The sequence below is a fragment of the Arachis hypogaea genome, chromosome 4, assembly GCF_003086295.3.
Source record: "Arachis hypogaea cultivar Tifrunner chromosome 4, arahy.Tifrunner.gnm2.J5K5, whole genome shotgun sequence".
Classification (NCBI taxonomy): Eukaryota; Viridiplantae; Streptophyta; class Magnoliopsida; order Fabales; family Fabaceae; genus Arachis; species Arachis hypogaea.
Genome location: NC_092039.1, coordinates 124,271,891 through 124,289,034, shown reverse-complemented (window position 1 = coordinate 124,289,034; position 17,144 = coordinate 124,271,891). Strand labels below are relative to the sequence as shown.

The 17,144-nt window shown below is 35.7% G+C and overlaps 2 protein-coding genes across 2 annotated transcripts; both read left to right on the top strand.

Annotated features, from left to right (window-relative positions):
• Nucleotides 1-4,815: 4,815 nt before the first annotated feature.
• LOC140184262 (uncharacterized) lies at nt 4,816-9,964 on the top strand. Its single transcript, XM_072234587.1, has 2 exons — nt 4,816-8,432; nt 9,289-9,964. The coding sequence occupies exons 1-2, from the start codon at nt 4,816-4,818 to the stop codon at nt 9,962-9,964; spliced, it is 4,293 nt and encodes a 1,430-aa protein (XP_072090688.1).
• A 4,725-nt stretch (nt 9,965-14,689) lies between these two features.
• LOC112797872 (glucan endo-1,3-beta-D-glucosidase) lies at nt 14,690-17,126 on the top strand. Its single transcript, XM_025840982.3, has one exon. It carries the CDS (start codon nt 14,907-14,909, stop codon nt 16,908-16,910), a length of 2,004 nt encoding a protein of 667 aa, XP_025696767.1. The 5' UTR covers nt 14,690-14,906; the 3' UTR covers nt 16,911-17,126.
• The last annotated feature ends 18 nt before the right edge of the window (nt 17,127-17,144 follow it).

The following is a 17,144-nucleotide window of genomic DNA, read 5'->3' as shown; positions in this document are numbered from 1 at the left end:
AAAATCCAAAATTCAAAAAAAAAAACAATAGTAATTCAAAATCATTATAATTATTAATTAACAAAGTAAAAAAAACTGAATTACTAAAAATTGAAGAATTCACAGCAATAGAAAGAGACGGTGAAAAGTCTATGACGGCAAAGAGTTCACGATCGCACTTCGCACGTTTACAGTGAATTAAACAGATAGAGAGAGAGATGGCTCGAAGATAGATACTCGATAATGAGGATAAAGATAACGACGAGAATAATGGTGGACAAAGCCAACAAAAACGGTTCTAAATCGACCTTCTAGCGATGCGAAGAGAAGAACAAACTTTCCAGTGGCAAGGTTTTCACGAGGAGAAGAGCAAACGTGGTTAGTTGTCATTGTCGACACCGATAGTCGTGGGAGTTAACGGTGGAAGATTGGAGGCATGGTTTTGCTTATGGTAGGGAGTTAGTAGGTTACACAAATTAAGATTAGAATTTGGGGAGAGTGAAGGGAGAGGGAGATTTTACTATTTGCTTTCTGTCCATTTTTTTTTGTTAATCACCGATTCTACTAGTTTTTTTATTAGTTTTTTGCATGATGATTTTGGAGTTAATTGGATCAGTTAGATGATTGGTTCTCAATTGAATTGATAAGTCCGATCCAATTTTTTAAATCTCGTTTTAAATGGAACTTAAATTCGTAACAGATTAATTATTAGTTGCTAAACTAAAAGATATTGTGAAAAAAAAAGTTATTTAGTACGGTGATTTTTTCTTTATTTAAATTCAATTAAATGGCACTTGACTTTATTTTTTGCTTCGAGGCAATATTTTTTATAATATATATTATTCGGCCATAATTTGATATTCTTTTTATGTATTACAGAAGAAAATATTGAAAGAATTGTTACAAGTTTGAAAGCCCATGAGCTAAGAGCCAAAGACCCATACCAACCTTAGCTTAGACAAGAATTTCTAGCTATTGGTCTACACCAAAAAATGTTCTGGGGAGTAAAGCTATCATAATGCAGAATGCCCAAAAAAAAGCTATCATAGTGCATAATAAAAATTTCTCACTTTTTAAATTATAAGATATTTAAATTCTTCTATTTGAAATATATAAAAACAAATAAATATTTTAAAAGAATTTATATATTTTATATTTTAAAATATAAAAAATATTTTTATATTTTTAATTAGTAAATAATTTATTTATTTTCAAAATAAAACATCAAAAATCTATTTATCGTTTTATCTAATATATAAAGTTGAGGTGTTTATATTGTTTGTTCTTATAAGGAGATTCAACATCCTTGATAGGTTGACTACTAACTTTGAATATATCGGCAATGTTTTTTAACATACGGAGGAACTTTTTTTTTTGGAAATTCCAAATGATTGAGTTTTTTTTTTTTTTTGAGTTGACAAATTATAAAATCAGAAATCAGTAGGTGAGATTTTTTTTTAAATTAAAATTAGAAATCGGTAGGTGAGATTTCTGTCAATTTTTTAAAAAAATTAAATAAAAATTGTTGGATGTAATTTCTGTACGAGTGTACGACACTACATATTTGTAAAACATAAAAACACTAGGTTTACATCTTATTTACAAGAAAAGAAAAAAACAAAAATTTTGACTCAGAATCTTACACTTATCTAGTCTAACTGTCTAACTACTACTTATTTTCTTATTTACAATTCTATTATCAATTTATCATACTAACAAAAAAATATTTTTCTTTAAAAAAAAATCATCTCTTGATTTACAGTTTACAATTTTAGTAGTATCAATCATTTGATTATTATGGTGGACAGGGAGTGTATGTAGAGTTGTAGACACATACGAGACATTATTGAAATTAAAGCATAAATCCACACATGAGCATTATCATTACCCGTAAACCATTATTATATTTTTTTAATAATTATAAGGAATAATTTTTAATTAATTAATAACTTAATATCACCTTTTTTTATTATAACATTAATTTTGATTTTTTAATTTTCTGAGAATTTAGATTTAGAATTAAGATTTAAAATAAAAAATTAATCAATATTAGCTAATTAAAATAATTAATTTACTACTTGAACTTGTATTTTTTTAGTTTTACACGGTATTTTTTAATTTATCGACTCCATAACTAATTTACTATGGACTTGGCTTCATTTAAGAGTTTGTTACTGATAAATTATTAAATTGGTTGTTGGCTTGTTGCATGAATAAAATGAAATTTAAATATCTAACACTTATATATTTAAACAGATTAATAAACTAATTATTAGACTAAGTGAAATTAGAATAATGATGCTGCCTTTCCACTAAGCTAAAACAATCACATGTAAACTAATTTCCAAGGAGACATATCTAACAAATGACAGCTTGAACCCAACCTTTTGTGTCCTTTCTATGGTGAATATTTATATTCCATTAATTAAAACCCATACATTACAAAGAAAGCACAAACATCATATAGCTTACCGTACTAGGTAGGGAGAAAATGAATCCAGTTTGATGATTGATTCATATGATATGAGAGAATATTTGACATGACCGTTTATAAAATAAAGTAGGGTTTGCAACGGCCGAATTGTACAATTCTGGTTCTGTCTTAGAGATCTAAAAATGAAAATATGGCATCTATGATCTATGTCTTTGGGAATCTAATGATTAATATTCCCATTTATAACCAACCATTTCACAATCTTAATTAAAATTATTCTTTTTTATTACCATTTTAAAACATGGCACATTTTCTCTTTTCATATTTTTTTCCCCTTTTTTTCCGTGTTTTTTCAAATTGGTAATGATAGAGAAAAAAAATAATCAGTTCAAATAGTATAAATTTACTTTTTTAAATATTTATTTATTCTAGAATATAATAAATAAAATAAAAATAATAAATTTTGATAATTTTTTATTAATATTTTTTATTATTAAATATTTTCGTTTCTTAATATATGGACCAATAATGTTGTAATATTGACTTTTGCATTAATTGACACCACTTTGGTGAAGGAAGAATATTAATCAAGGCCATGTGGTTCATATTTTATATATATTCATTGTATTGGTTCTCTTCGTTTGGTGCTGAAAGCACTTAATTTATTTTTGGCTACTAAAAAAGTCACAATGCGTGTAGTGTTGGAATGTTTGCAGCTAAGCTAAAGAAAATTTTCCCTTTCTGGATCAAAAGGTATTTGGGTTTTGCTAACAATTATGGCTATATATATTCGCTTATCAAAGATTAATAAAAAGTTGAAAATGTTAAGCACATTCATGATTCAACTTTACAAGTAATGATGAATAAAATAAAGCCGGTTGAATTTATCAAATATAATTAATCAAACCGTGTTTGTTTATCCACAATTTTTTAATTTATGTAATATTAAAAATAAAATGAAAACTCACGTGCAGTCGACTTCACGTGAAATTGATAGCTGAAAACCGTTAGATGAAAATTTAATTAAATCAGTCAAATTATTTAATCGTCCTCAATTATCTGAGTTTCACCTAAAAATAATTAAAATAGACAAAGTTAAAAAAAATTATCAAAATTTAGTGTAAATAAAACCGAAGGTAGTTATTTCATTTTAGATTCTTTAATAGTACTAGTTATGATATTAAAAAAAAAAAAAGAAGAGGAAGCTATATTTTAATATGAATATTAGTAGTAGAAATAGTTATATATAGTTATAATTCCAACAAAAAGTTGTCGAAGTCATAATTGTACCTAATTGGTTGAATTATAAAATGATAAAAATAAAACATAAACTTAATACAAATTAAGTCATAAACCTATATTTGAATCATAACACATTTATTTTATTCTTTATTGTGATATACTTTTCTAATAAGAATATTCAACATAATTGAAACTTGTATCAACGTATCTATGATCAAGACAGCAAGAAAATAAAATAAAAATAAATACAGGTGATATGATCATATATTATATTCTATGAATCTTATCTTGGAAACTTGAAAAATACAATTCAGACATAAATCAAATTCTCCATTATTTCAATATTTCTGACAGAGCAGGCCTTTTGGATTTTTGTTATAAAAGAATGTACCCACGTGGCCCTCTAGAGAGAACAAAAATAGTTCTGAATACAAGTCGAACATCTCACCATAATCATCCATCATCACATACATAATTCTTTTAATGGGAAAATTAAACTATGGATTTGATTAGGTGAGCTTTTTAAAAAAAATTTAATTTAAAAAAATAAAAATAAATGTTTATTCTGATATCTTATATAATTTTTTTATTTATCAATTATATTTAAATATAATAATATAAAAATAATTTTTATTTATTTATAATATAAAAAATATTTTTTAAAAAAATATTTTTAAAAAATTATAAATTATAATTGATACGACCGTTATACGTCGGTTACGAGTTATAATTCGGCGAATACCTTGATAACCGACGAATCCATTACGCCGAGTTTATGGCAATAAACAACCTTATGATCAGTTACATCGGTTACACCTTAAACGGTAAGTTAAGGAATATGACTGTTACAGTATCTCGGTTATAAAAAGCAATCAAGAAGAATCGGTAAAGGTAGACCTTTCTTGACCCGTTAACTTCTAAGAATAACTCTTCTAAACTGACTTGAGCGTCAGAGTACTTTTGCAGGTACTTCTCCCCTTGTTCCTTTGGCTCCGCTGGCTGGTGGTGGAACACTGCAACTCGAGGATAAGCTCGGCCTCCCACTGCTCGGGAACGACCTATAGTTCGGCCACAATCAGGCAAGAACATTTGGCGCCCACCGTGGGGCCCGAAGCTTGAAGTTTCTTCTCTCAGGCCCCAAAATACCTCAACGGTTAACAATGGCTGACGCACCTCCTCCCACCCCATCCGAGCTCCTTCGTATGGTGACTGAGCTTCAGCAGGCAAACCAGCGCATGGCTGAGGCAAACGAGCACATGAGAAACGAGAATCAACGGATGCAACAACAGATCGAGCAATTAATCAACGCCCGCCTTGAACATGGTAACGATCATAATGAGCGGAATAATGACGATGAACACCGCACACATGTTTCGGAGACACCTCAGGATGAGGAAGGCGGCGGTCCGCATGATAGCGAAAAAAGAGCCGAAACCGATAGGGACGACCTTGACAACTCCACAGGACCATTTACGGCGGATATCATGAATTTCCAGCTACCTAGGCAGTTTACTTTACCAGCAACGTTAACTCCTTATGATGGATTGGGAGATCCAAAGCAACACATCAAGAAATTTCGATCAATTATGATTGTTAACGGTGCATCTGATCCTATTTTATGCCGTTGTTTTCCTTCCTTTTTAGATGGCCCTGCACTTGACTGGTTTTGCTCTTTACCTGCAGATTCTATTTCCCGATTTCAGGAACTGGCAAAGCAATTTGAGGATCATTTTGCAGCATCCGCTATTTATCTACATGACTCGGACTATTTGACGACTGTTAAACAAGGCCCTCAAGAAAGCCTGAAGGACTACATCACCCGTTTTACGAAGATAGCAATGAGGATCCCCGACCTTCATCCTGAGGTCCACCTACATGCCATCAAGAGTGGGCTCCGCCCAGGAAAATTTCAGGAAGCTATCGCGGTAGCTAAACCAAGGACCCTGGCCGAGTTCCGTGAGAAGGCCAAAGGACAGATAGACATCGAAGAACTCCGTCAAGCTCGGAAGTCAGAAAAGTCGGCAACCACCAAAGACGACGAGAGGCCCCGCGAAAGTAGAAAGAACTTCAAGCCAGTACCCCGATACGAGTCATACACACAGTTCAACACCAAACGAGACGACATTATCAAGGAGATATTAAATTCCAAGCTGATCAAACCTCCACGGAAAGCCGGGAGTTATCCAGAACCAAAAAATGTTGATAAATCCAAGTATTGTACGTTCCATCAGAAGTTCGGTCATACAACCGATGAATGCGTGATCGCCAAAGATCTCCTTGAACGTTTGGCGAGACAGGGGCACCTTGACAAATTCATTGCAGGTCACATGCAAAAGAGATCCACTTCTGCCGCGGAACCATCCTCGGTAGCAACTCCATCAAAAGACAAGGAGAAAGTTCCTGCTCAACCCAGGGGCGTAATTAATTGCATTTCCGGGGGCTATGCGGGAGGAGGACACACAAGCTCTGCACGAAAACGCACATACAGAGCAATGCTCGCCCTGGCGGATACGACTAACAATCCTCAGCTGACACAAAAAGCACCTGAGATAACGTTTTCTCCAACCGATTATCATGCTCATGACACTAATCTCGATGACCCTGTCGTCATCTCCATCCAGCTGGGCGATTTAATAGTTCGGAAAGTACTGCTGGACCCAGGCAGCAGCGCCGACGTTTTATTCTTTACTACATTTGAAAAAATGAAATTAAGTACTAACATTCTGCAACCATCTGTAGGAGACTTGGTCGGCTTCTCAAGAGAGCGAGTCCCAGTCATGGGTTCAGTATGGTTGCAAACCACATTGGGTGAACAACCTGCATCTAGAACACAAGATATTCAATACTTGGTGGTTGACAGTTTCAGCCCTTACAACCTTATTTTAGGGCGACCCTTTTTAAACAGTTTTGCCGCAATTGTATCCACTGTCCATCTTTGTATCAAGTTTCCTCTGCAGGATGATACGGTGGCCATCGTCCATGGCGACCTACAAGATGCTCGGCACTGTTACAACACTAGCTTAAAGCCCATCAAGAGAAATAGTGACAGACGTGTAAATTCCATAGGCGCAGAACGGCCAATGCTTACCGAGCTGGATCTTCGAGCCGACCTTCAAGATCGCCTTCTACCAAATGAAGAGCTGATAAAGCTTACCTTGACAGATGATCCAACCAAATTTACCTTTATTGGCGCATCTATGAAGGGCGAAGAGAAAGACAAACTGATCAACTTCTTGCGATGGCATGCCGACCTATTTGCCTGGACCTCAGGGGACATGCCAGGAATTAACCCTTCTGTCATTACGCATAAGCTCGCCATTAATCTGACAGCCCGACCAGTAGCCCAGAAAAAAAGAAATCTCGGCACAGAAAAAAGACTGGCATCCATGGACGAGGCTAAAAAGCTAATAGATGCAAACTTCATACGAGAAATCAGATTCACAACTTGGCTAGCCAACATCGTAATGGTAAAAAATCATAACGGTAAATGGCGTCTGTGTGTTGATTTCACTGACTTAAACAAAGCATGTCCAAAGGACGCATATCCTTTACCTTCAATTGATACTTTAGTAGATAACTCTTGTGGTTATGGTACATTGAGTTTCATGGATGCATATTCTGGCTACAACCAGATCTTTATGCATCAATCAGACCAAGAAAAAACCGCTTTTATTACTGAATATGGTAACTATTGCTATAACGTCATGCCCTTTGGCTTAAAGAATGCAGGAGCAACATACCAACGGCTGATGAATAAAGTCTTCAACCAACAGATCGGCAGAAACCTAGAGGTCTATGTTGACGACACGGTCGCTAAGACAAAGATCGGAGAGAGCCATGTAGGCGATCTTACTGAGATATTCGGTCAGATCCGAGTTTACAACATGAGACTTAATCCAGAAAAATGTGCCTTTGGTGTCCAAGGTGGAAAATTCCTCGGATTTATTCTGACCAGCCGAGGAATCGAGGCCAACCCGGAGAAATGTCAGGCGATTCTAGATATGAGCAGTCCCACAAACATAAAGGAAGTGCAGAGACTGACAGGACGACTAGCAGCACTATCCCGATTCTTGCCATGTTTAGCATCTAAATCGGCGAGTTTTTTCCACTGTTTACGAAAAAACACAGCTTTTCACTGGGATGAAAACTGTGAATTGGCATTTCAAAGCTTAAAGCAATTCCTTTCTAAACCACCTGTTTTACAAAAGCCCAAAGTCGGTGAGCCCTTATATTTGTATTTGTCTATCACTGATATATCAGTTAGTGCTGTCCTTGTTGCAGAAAACAATAAGACTCAACAGCCAGTCTACTTTGTGAGCAAATCACTCCAGAACGCCGAGCTTCGTTACCCGAAGTTAGAAAAACTGGCTTACGCCCTCGTTTTTTCAGCAAGAAGGCTTCGTCCCTATTTTCAAAGTCACACGATCAATGTTAGGACGTCTCAGCCATTACGCCAAATACTCGCCAGACCCGAGCTTGCCGGACGGTTGATCAAATGGTCCATCGAACTCTCAGAGTTCGATATCCATTATCAACCTAGGTCGTCTATAAAGTCACAGTATTTAGCTGACTTTGTTGCTGAATTTACAGGACCCACCCAAAATGAGGATTGCGAAAAATGGGTGCTATTCGTTGATGGAGCATCAAACCCACAAGGAGCCGGTGCAGGGATACTTTTGGAAAACCCTGAGGGAGTTATATTCGAACATTCTCTTCGGTTTTCCTTCAAAGCCAGTAACAATCAGGCCGAATACGAAGCCCTCATTGCAGGGCTCAGGTTAGCAATTGAATTACAAGTCATTAACTTACACGTTTATTGTGATTCTTTGTTAGTCGTTCAACAAGTAAATCAGCATTTTCAGACAAAAGACACTATCCTACTAAAATATCTTGAAATTGTCAATAAACTGATTACTCGTTTTTCCAAAATCGAGATTACCCACATAGAAAGAGATCAGAATCACAGGGCAGATATACTATCTAAGTTAGCTACCAGTCAGTCACATAATGCTTCGCTTTTACAGTCAACTTTACAGGAGCCGAGCATAAATATGATCGGCAACCTTCAATCCGAGGATTCTTGGCAAAAGCCATACATCCAATATCTCAAAAATGCTAAACTTCCGCTAGAAGTAAAAGACATTAAAAAGTTTAAACGACAAGCATCTTTTTTTTACATTGTTGAATGACGAATTATACAGGCGAGGCTACTCTCGACCATTATTAAAATGCTTAGACAGATCGGAGGCCGAAATAGCCCTAGCCGAAGTTCACGAGGGCATCTGCGGAATACACTCAGGCGCCAGAAGCTTAGCACGCAAAATTCTCCGTGCAGGTTTTTACTGGCCGACCATATGGGAAGACAGCCAGAAAAAAGTTCGAACTTGTGAACACTGCCAAAAGCACGCCCCGATACTTAATACTCCAGCCGAAGAACTACACCAGTCAACGGTAAGCTGGCCATTTCATAAATGGGGAATTGATATCCTCGGACCTTTCCCCACGGCACCCAAACAGGTAAAATTTTTAGTTGTGGCAATCGATTACTTTTCCAAATGGATTGAAGCTCAACCTCTAGCCAGAATTACATCGGTACAAATGATATCATTTGTTTGGCAACATATAATCTGCAGATTTGGTATACCTCAACATATTGTAACTGATAATGGTCGCCAGTTCATAGACCATAATTTTCAGACTTTTTTGCAGAATTTAAAAGTTAAACAACATTTTTCTTCAGTAGAACATCCTCAATCAAATGGTTTAGCAGAAGCTGCCAACAAGGTCCTCCTCCAAGCTCTAAGGAAGAAACTCGACAACGCTAAAGGCCTTTGGGCCGAGCTTGTTCCGGAGATCTTATGGGGATACAATACCTCGGTGCATTCAACAACAAAGGAAACACCATTTCGTTTGGTGTATGGTTCGGATGCAATGATTCCGGTTGAGATATCACAAAGCTCCTTAAGAACACGGCATGAAGCCCATGATGAAGCCCGCCGAGCCGAGCTTGACTTGGTTGAAGAAGTCCGCACTATGGCAACAACTCGGCAGAAGGCATTACAACAACGAATAGCTCAACGTCATAACAAGACTGTCAGACCAAGATCATTTCGCCAAGGCGATTTGGTATTATGGAAAACTGAAGTAGCACGTAAACCACCTTCCCATGGCAAGCTCGCTGCAACATGGGACGGACCATACAGAATACATCAAGTGATCGGTAAAGGTGCATATCATCTAGAAGAACTAGATGGAACAAAGCTACCTAGCACTTGGAATGTTAGTTCCTTGAAGAAATACTACAGCTAGCAAAGTGCAGCACGCTAGTACTCTTTTTCCTACCTTGAGATTTTTCCCATATAGGGTTTTGCTCAAGAAGGTTTTAACGAGGCTAGCTTACCTATCCCAATTGTAAAGGTACTGCACTAAATAAAATTTGCTCTCTTATACATATCTACACATAATATCACAGCACATAATTTATCTTCATTTCATACAACATATATACACATGTATACGCCATCAATCGAACCTAAAGTCGCATTGATAACTCATGCGCAAACAGCCGCTGAAAAAATCTAAAACAGCATATCAGATTAATCAGACCCTAATATAGGGATAAACAAAATTAGGACTAACCATATCCTAATTTAACAGATATATCAATCACAAGGCAAACAATATCAAAACCAGAGTCATTAAAACGACTATTCAAACAGCCTTACAAAATAAAGTCGTTCCTTTTTTAAACAAACAACAAAAAAGATAGTTCAAAATACAGCCTAATATCTTAGTCAGCTAAATTATCGTCGCCCTCTTCAGCCCCATCTTCATCATCAACTAATTCACCATTCCGAACCACTTTACTCGGATCCATGGCAGTAAAATCGTTTCCAGGAAACAGAAACTTAGCCTGAAGTACCGCACGTTCAAAACCTTCTGCAAAGGCATCTAGGATATCAGCTTCTCGACTCGATTCCATCTCCTTCAGCTTCATTGTAACTTCAACAATTTTTTCACTCATCGTACTCAATTCACCTTTTTTCTTCTCTAAAGCCTCAGTAACACTCTCATGCTCTTCCTTTTCAACCTTCAATTTCTCTTTCATATCAGACAACTCCTTCTCAAGCTCGCCAAGCTTAATTTCTTTCATTTCAAGCTGACCCTTTAGCTCTGTGCTTTCAGAAGCGCATTGTAACATCTTCCTATGCCTCTTTTCCTGACTTCGACCAATGCTGGCCAACCGAAAGCCCAAAACCTATAGTAGTACAAACCCAATTAATTTTTTCAAAAAAAAAAAAAACAGTATAACCAAACAGCCACAGCTAACCTGCATAAATTGGTCTATACCAAGATCTCCGACTTCATCAATACGAGTAACGTCAGAAGCAGACTGCACAACCTCGTCCGCCACAACGTTAAAAGGGAAATTCCTGTCCCACAGTGACGAACCATCACCCTCTTGCTCAAAAGAGTGGAGTTTTTCTTGCTTAACAATAAAACTCGCCAACTCGTCAAGCTCAATCGTTTTCTTCCCCTCCTCTAAGTTCTCGGACTTTCTCTTCTTAAACACAATTCCCTTCTTCTTCGGAATCGGTTGATTCACCTCAACCTCCCCTTCCACCTTTTCCGGGTTAGAGGAAGACCCTTCAAAGTTTTTTAACTTAAAACGAGCTCTCATACTCGATGCAGAAACTCCAGGATATCTTCCACCTAAAAACAACAAAACAAACCCTTAGCAATTAGAGTTCAATGCAAAACAGATAATAAATAAAACCTTACCCAAATATTCCACTACCGAAGCCCTATTTTCCTCCCAAGGCAACAAGTTTGATACAGATATCAACCCACCCCGATCAACCATCTCCATTAAAAAATTTATAATACATTCATTCCGCGGCGAAATCAATTCGGGACCCAATATATGATTAGGATGACAACACCAGTAAAGGGGAAACTGTTCGCCGAGATGCTCGTCCAAATAGAACGGAAATTCTTTTTCTACTGATCTCACTTTAAAAAACATTTCTTTAAAGTCTTTGAAAGAAGACTTGTACAATTTAAAAACAGCAAAACCAGGCGTACTGTTCAGGTTTACCCAAAGGCCCTTCCAAACACCTTTTGCCTGGAAAAGTGAGAAGAACAGCTCTACCTCAGGTTCAATCCCTAAAAATTCCATTAAAACTTCAAAACACTTTATAAAAGCCCATCCGTTAGGATGAACCTGAGACGGAGCACAGTTCATCTGCTTCAATATATTACATTCAAACTTTGTAAACGGTAATTTCACAAACAACTCCTCAAGAATACAGCTATACAAATAAAAACTTTCAAAATCCCTTTTTCGATGATAAACCTGATCCGTACGGTTGCATGGAACCAATTCAATGTGAAAACCGGGCCTCGTTATTTTTTCTAAGGATATCTCTTTAACGCTTTCTTCATCGAAAAACAGAGAGGCCCTTATTTTCACATCCTCACCAACCCACCCATACGATCCATCGTCTTCTACCTTAGGCAGTAACTTCACCTTCGTATCACTCATTTTCTCTATCAGACGAAGGAATAACAGAAAGGAAAAGAAGTAAGAGAGTAGAATTTCTAACCTCTTTTACTCATTCTTTAAGACCCCCTGCAGAAGACAAAGAGACTAGAAACTTTAACCCCTCACACGAAAGTAACTCAACATCACTTCCTAGCCACTCATTTAAGAAAACGTTTTCATTTACAAAGTTTAAATCTTGACCGTCCGTTCAAACCCACTTTCAATGGCATAAATGCCACTTTGGAACTTGCACCTGCATTGAAAAGACAGGCATCATCATTAACTGTTCAGGTAACTTCTCCTATGCTATAATAAATGCACCCCACTCGATACGTCAAGTTGAACTGGGGGCTCCTTACGCCGAGCTATAACTCGGTCAAGTCAAAATTCAAAGCTCAACCTGCCCTATCTACGTCCAGGCTAAGCTTGGGGGCTGTGATACGACCGTTATACGTCGGTTACGAGTTATAACTCGGCGAATACTTTGATAACCGACGAATCCATTACGCCGAGTTTATGGCAATAAACAACCTTATGATCAGTTACATCGGTTACACCTTAAACGGTAAGTTAAGGAATATGACTGTTACAGTATCTCGGTTATAAAAAGCAATCAAGAAGAATCGGTAAAGGTAGACCTTTCTTGACCCGTTAACTTCTAAGAATAACTCTTCTAAACTGACTTGAGCGTCGGAGTACTTTTGCAGGTATTTCCCCCCTTGTTCCTTTGGCTCCGCTGGCTAGTGGTGGAACACTGCAACTCGAGGATAAACTCGGCCTCCCACTGCTCGGGAACGACCTATAGTTCGGCCACAATCAGGCAAGAACAATAATTAAAAAAATAAATTTTTATTTTTTAATATTTTTATTTTATTATTAAAAATTTGTTAAATATACTAAAAAAAAATTTTTTTCTATCAACTTAATAGCACCAAATAAGTATTGTACTCAGTACATTTGTTCAATATTTTTTTTCCTATCAAAATTAAATGGGATTCACAAATGGGTTTATTTGGAAAGAGAATCTTTTAGCTTTTTTTTCCCTATCATGCCTATTAACTTCGCCAATATAAAAGATTTCCTTGAACAGCTCTACAAATTGTTTGCCTCACTAAATCCTATGTAAATTCTTTCTCTTATTACGCACCGTCTAATTATTGCTTACCTTGAATTATTATGCTCAATTTTGGAAAAGTATATCAAATTGAAGCTATCACGTTTTAATTATATTTTGAATGTGTATATATGGTTGGCGCGCAATAATTATTACCTTTATTGACTTATATTCCCTTTTGGATCTACACACATCATTGTAAGGTACGGTGCTTTATTTTAGCAATACATATAAAACTTTTCTTACTCAAGTAATGTATATCGAAAATATATTTGTAAAATCAAATTTAATTAGGTCTACCCTAATTGTTATGAATAATTGAATATACATACCAATCCCCTAATTAAGTATATTCGTCTCTAAGAATAACTTGGCACTATTAGCATAAAGTCAAATACATGTTCCTTCTTCAAACCTTCGCTTGTTACTTGCTAAGTAACGTCGCTTCAATAATTCAATTTGTTAACATATTTATTTTAGTCTCAAATAATATATAGTACTTTTAATAGTCTTTTACAAAGTGATTAGTCTAACGGTCATCTATATCATGTGTGTGAAGAAACTGACAAAGGAGTTGGCTGCAAATTCAGCCTTCTTGTTGAGTAATAAAGTGAGGTATTTTCAACAAGTGCTTCCTACAAATCATGTATAAGAATATCATAAAAGAAAATAATGTATTAAAAATATATTTTTTATTTTTTAATACATTGAATGCGTCAAAAAAAATCATATGTTTCTATTATTATCCTCTTCAAATATGTTCTTAAAATACAAAATAACTAAATTATTTATATTTTATATAAAAAGCCGTATATGTAATTCATATTTTAGTTTAGCTAGTTTTTTACTCCAAATATTTTAAAATATAACATGATAGATATAATAATATTTCTGTATTTTCACTATTGTTTTCATTTTAGTATCTATAAATTCATTTTTGTTAAAAAATAATGTGCATAATAATAAATTCATCTTTTAAATAATTATTTACGTCATTAATGAAAAATTGTTATTTTTCCTATAACAGAATGTAATTTGATGTGTTTAAATTTTTTTATACAAGCAGTATATTAAAATTAAATTCTAATTAAAATACATAGTAATTGAATAAAGCGTTATAATACACCTTTAAATTAAAGCAAAAAAGGTTTTATAATTTCTTTTAATACTAAAATACTGTATAATACAAATATTTTAAAGAGTAACCTTTAGTTTTAAAATTCACTATTAATACAAATATACTAATCGTAATAAAAAAAATTTAGAATCATTTAATTAAATTTATACTTATATATGTATAAAATTTTGAAATCAATTATTTCTACTTATATATGTATAAAATAGTGTTTCCCTTAATTTAGGCCTTTACCATGCATCACAAATTCACAATTAATCCTTGTCAAGTAGTCAATATCTAGCATTTAATTACTCTCCTAAATCCCAATCAATTGTTTATCTTATTCCTCAATTCTTTCATATAAAAAACTCCTCACCACTCAACTTTATTTGTCATTGTCACCATCATCACCACCATTCACCAATAATCACCCTCTCTTCTCTTCCTTCGCCGCCACCCACCACCACCACTAAAAATGCCTTCTTCTCCACCATTCCTCTTCCCAGAAGTTCAGTCCACAGTCCTACCAGATCCATCAACATTCTTCTCCCAAAACCTCCTTCAATCTCCACTCCCAACCAACTCTTTCTTCCAAAACTTTGTTCTCAAAAACGGTGACCAACATGAGTACTTCCACCCTTACCTCATCAAATCCTCTAACTCTTCTCTTTCTGTCTCTTACCCTTTTCTCTTATTCTCTGCTGCCATGTTGTACCAGGTTTTTGTCCCTGACATCACCATCTCTTCTTCTACTCAAAAAACAACCGCCCCAACAAAAAAAGATCATGTAATCTCATCTTATAGTGATCTTGGTGTCACTTTAGACATACCCTCTTCCAATCTAAGGTTCTTTCTTCTTAAAGGAAGTCCCTTTATAACCGCTTCTCTTACAAAACCAACTAGTCTCTCTATTACAACACCACACTCCATTGTTTCCTTGTTTCCTTCCAATGATGACAAAACCAAGTACACTCTTAAGCTCAACAACAATCAGACGTGGATCTTTTATACATCTTCTCCAATAGCATTGTACAACAAAGGCTCTAAGATTTTGTCGAATCCGTTCTATGGAATCATTAGAGTTGCAGCATTGCCTGATGAATCTAACAACAACGGTTCAAACTGTGGTGAAATACTTGACAGGTTCAGTTCTTGTTACCCTGTGTCTGGTGATGCAGATATCAAGAAGCATTTCAGGGTTGTGTATAAATGGCAGACGAGGAGATCCGGGGAGCTTCTAATGCTGGCTCACCCTCTTCATCTCAAGCTTCTCAAACAGAACAATAATAATGTTACTGTTCTGAATGGTTTCAAGTACAGAAGCATTGATGGAGATCTTGTTGGTGTTGTTGGTGACTCATGGGTTTTGGAAGCTCAGAATGTTCCTGTAACATGGCATTCAATCAAAGGTGTGGAAAAAGGTTCATACAAGGAGATTGTTTCAGCACTTAACAAAGATGTTAAGGAGCTGAATTCCTCAAATTTGAACACAACTTCATCATATTTCTATGGGAAGCTGGTTGGTAGAGCTGCAAGAATGGCACTAATAGCAGAAGAAGTGTCTTATCCCATTGTGATTCCCAAAATTGCCAAGTTCCTAAAGGAAACCATTGAGCCTTGGTTGAAAGGAACACTCAAAGGGAATGGCTTTCTGTATGAGAGAAAATGGGGTGGACTTGTTACACTACAAGGGTCTAATGATTCAGGTGGTGATTTTGGTTTTGGTGTTTATAATGATCACCATTACCATATAGGATACTTCATTTATGGAATTTCTGTTCTTGCAAAGATTGATCCTGATTGGGGACAAGAGTACAAGCCACAAGCCTATTCACTTGTCAATGATTTCTTGAACTTGGGGCCAAGATTCAATGCTAATTATCCTCGGTTGAGGATGTTTGATCTCTACATTCTGCATTCTTGGGCTTCAGGAGTGACCGAATTCGAAGATGGAAGAAATCAAGAGAGTACTAGTGAAGCTGTGAATGCATACTATGCAGCAGCATTGATGGGGCTAGCGTTCGACGACTCGCGCCTTTTTGATACCGGATCAACCCTCTTAGCATTGGAGATCCAAGCTGCACAAACATGGTGGCATGTGAAATCTGAGGACAATTTGTATGAACAAGATTTCTCAAAAGATAATAGAATTGTTGGGATTCTGTGGTCTAATAAGAGGGACACTAAGCTATGGTGGGCTTCAGCGGATTGTAGATATTGTAGGCTTAGCATACAAGTGCTGCCATTGTTGCCAATCACTGAACCTTTGTTCTCTGATGGTGTTTATGCTAAGGAGCTTGTTGAATGGACTTTACCTTCTTTGAAGGGTAAAACAAATGTAGAAGGTTGGAAGGGTTTTACCTATGCATTGCAGGGGATTTATGATAAGGAAAATGCATTGAACAACATTAGGATGTTGAAGGGGTTTGATGATGGTAACTCATATACTAATCTCTTGTGGTGGATTCATAGCAGATGAAGAACAATTCTTGGACAGGATCATTTTTGCTCTGTCCAAGGGAAAAAAAAGCATTGAAATCTTCTTTTTCGATTTGATTTTATTTTTTCCTGTAACAAGTTTTAAATTTCTGTTATTTATGGAAGTCCAAAATCATTTTTTTTTTCACTTTTTTTTTTCTGTTACAGTGCAACATTGAGTTTGATTTTCAATAAGATTTGATTGTTTACAATGACATTATTTTATTGCATTACT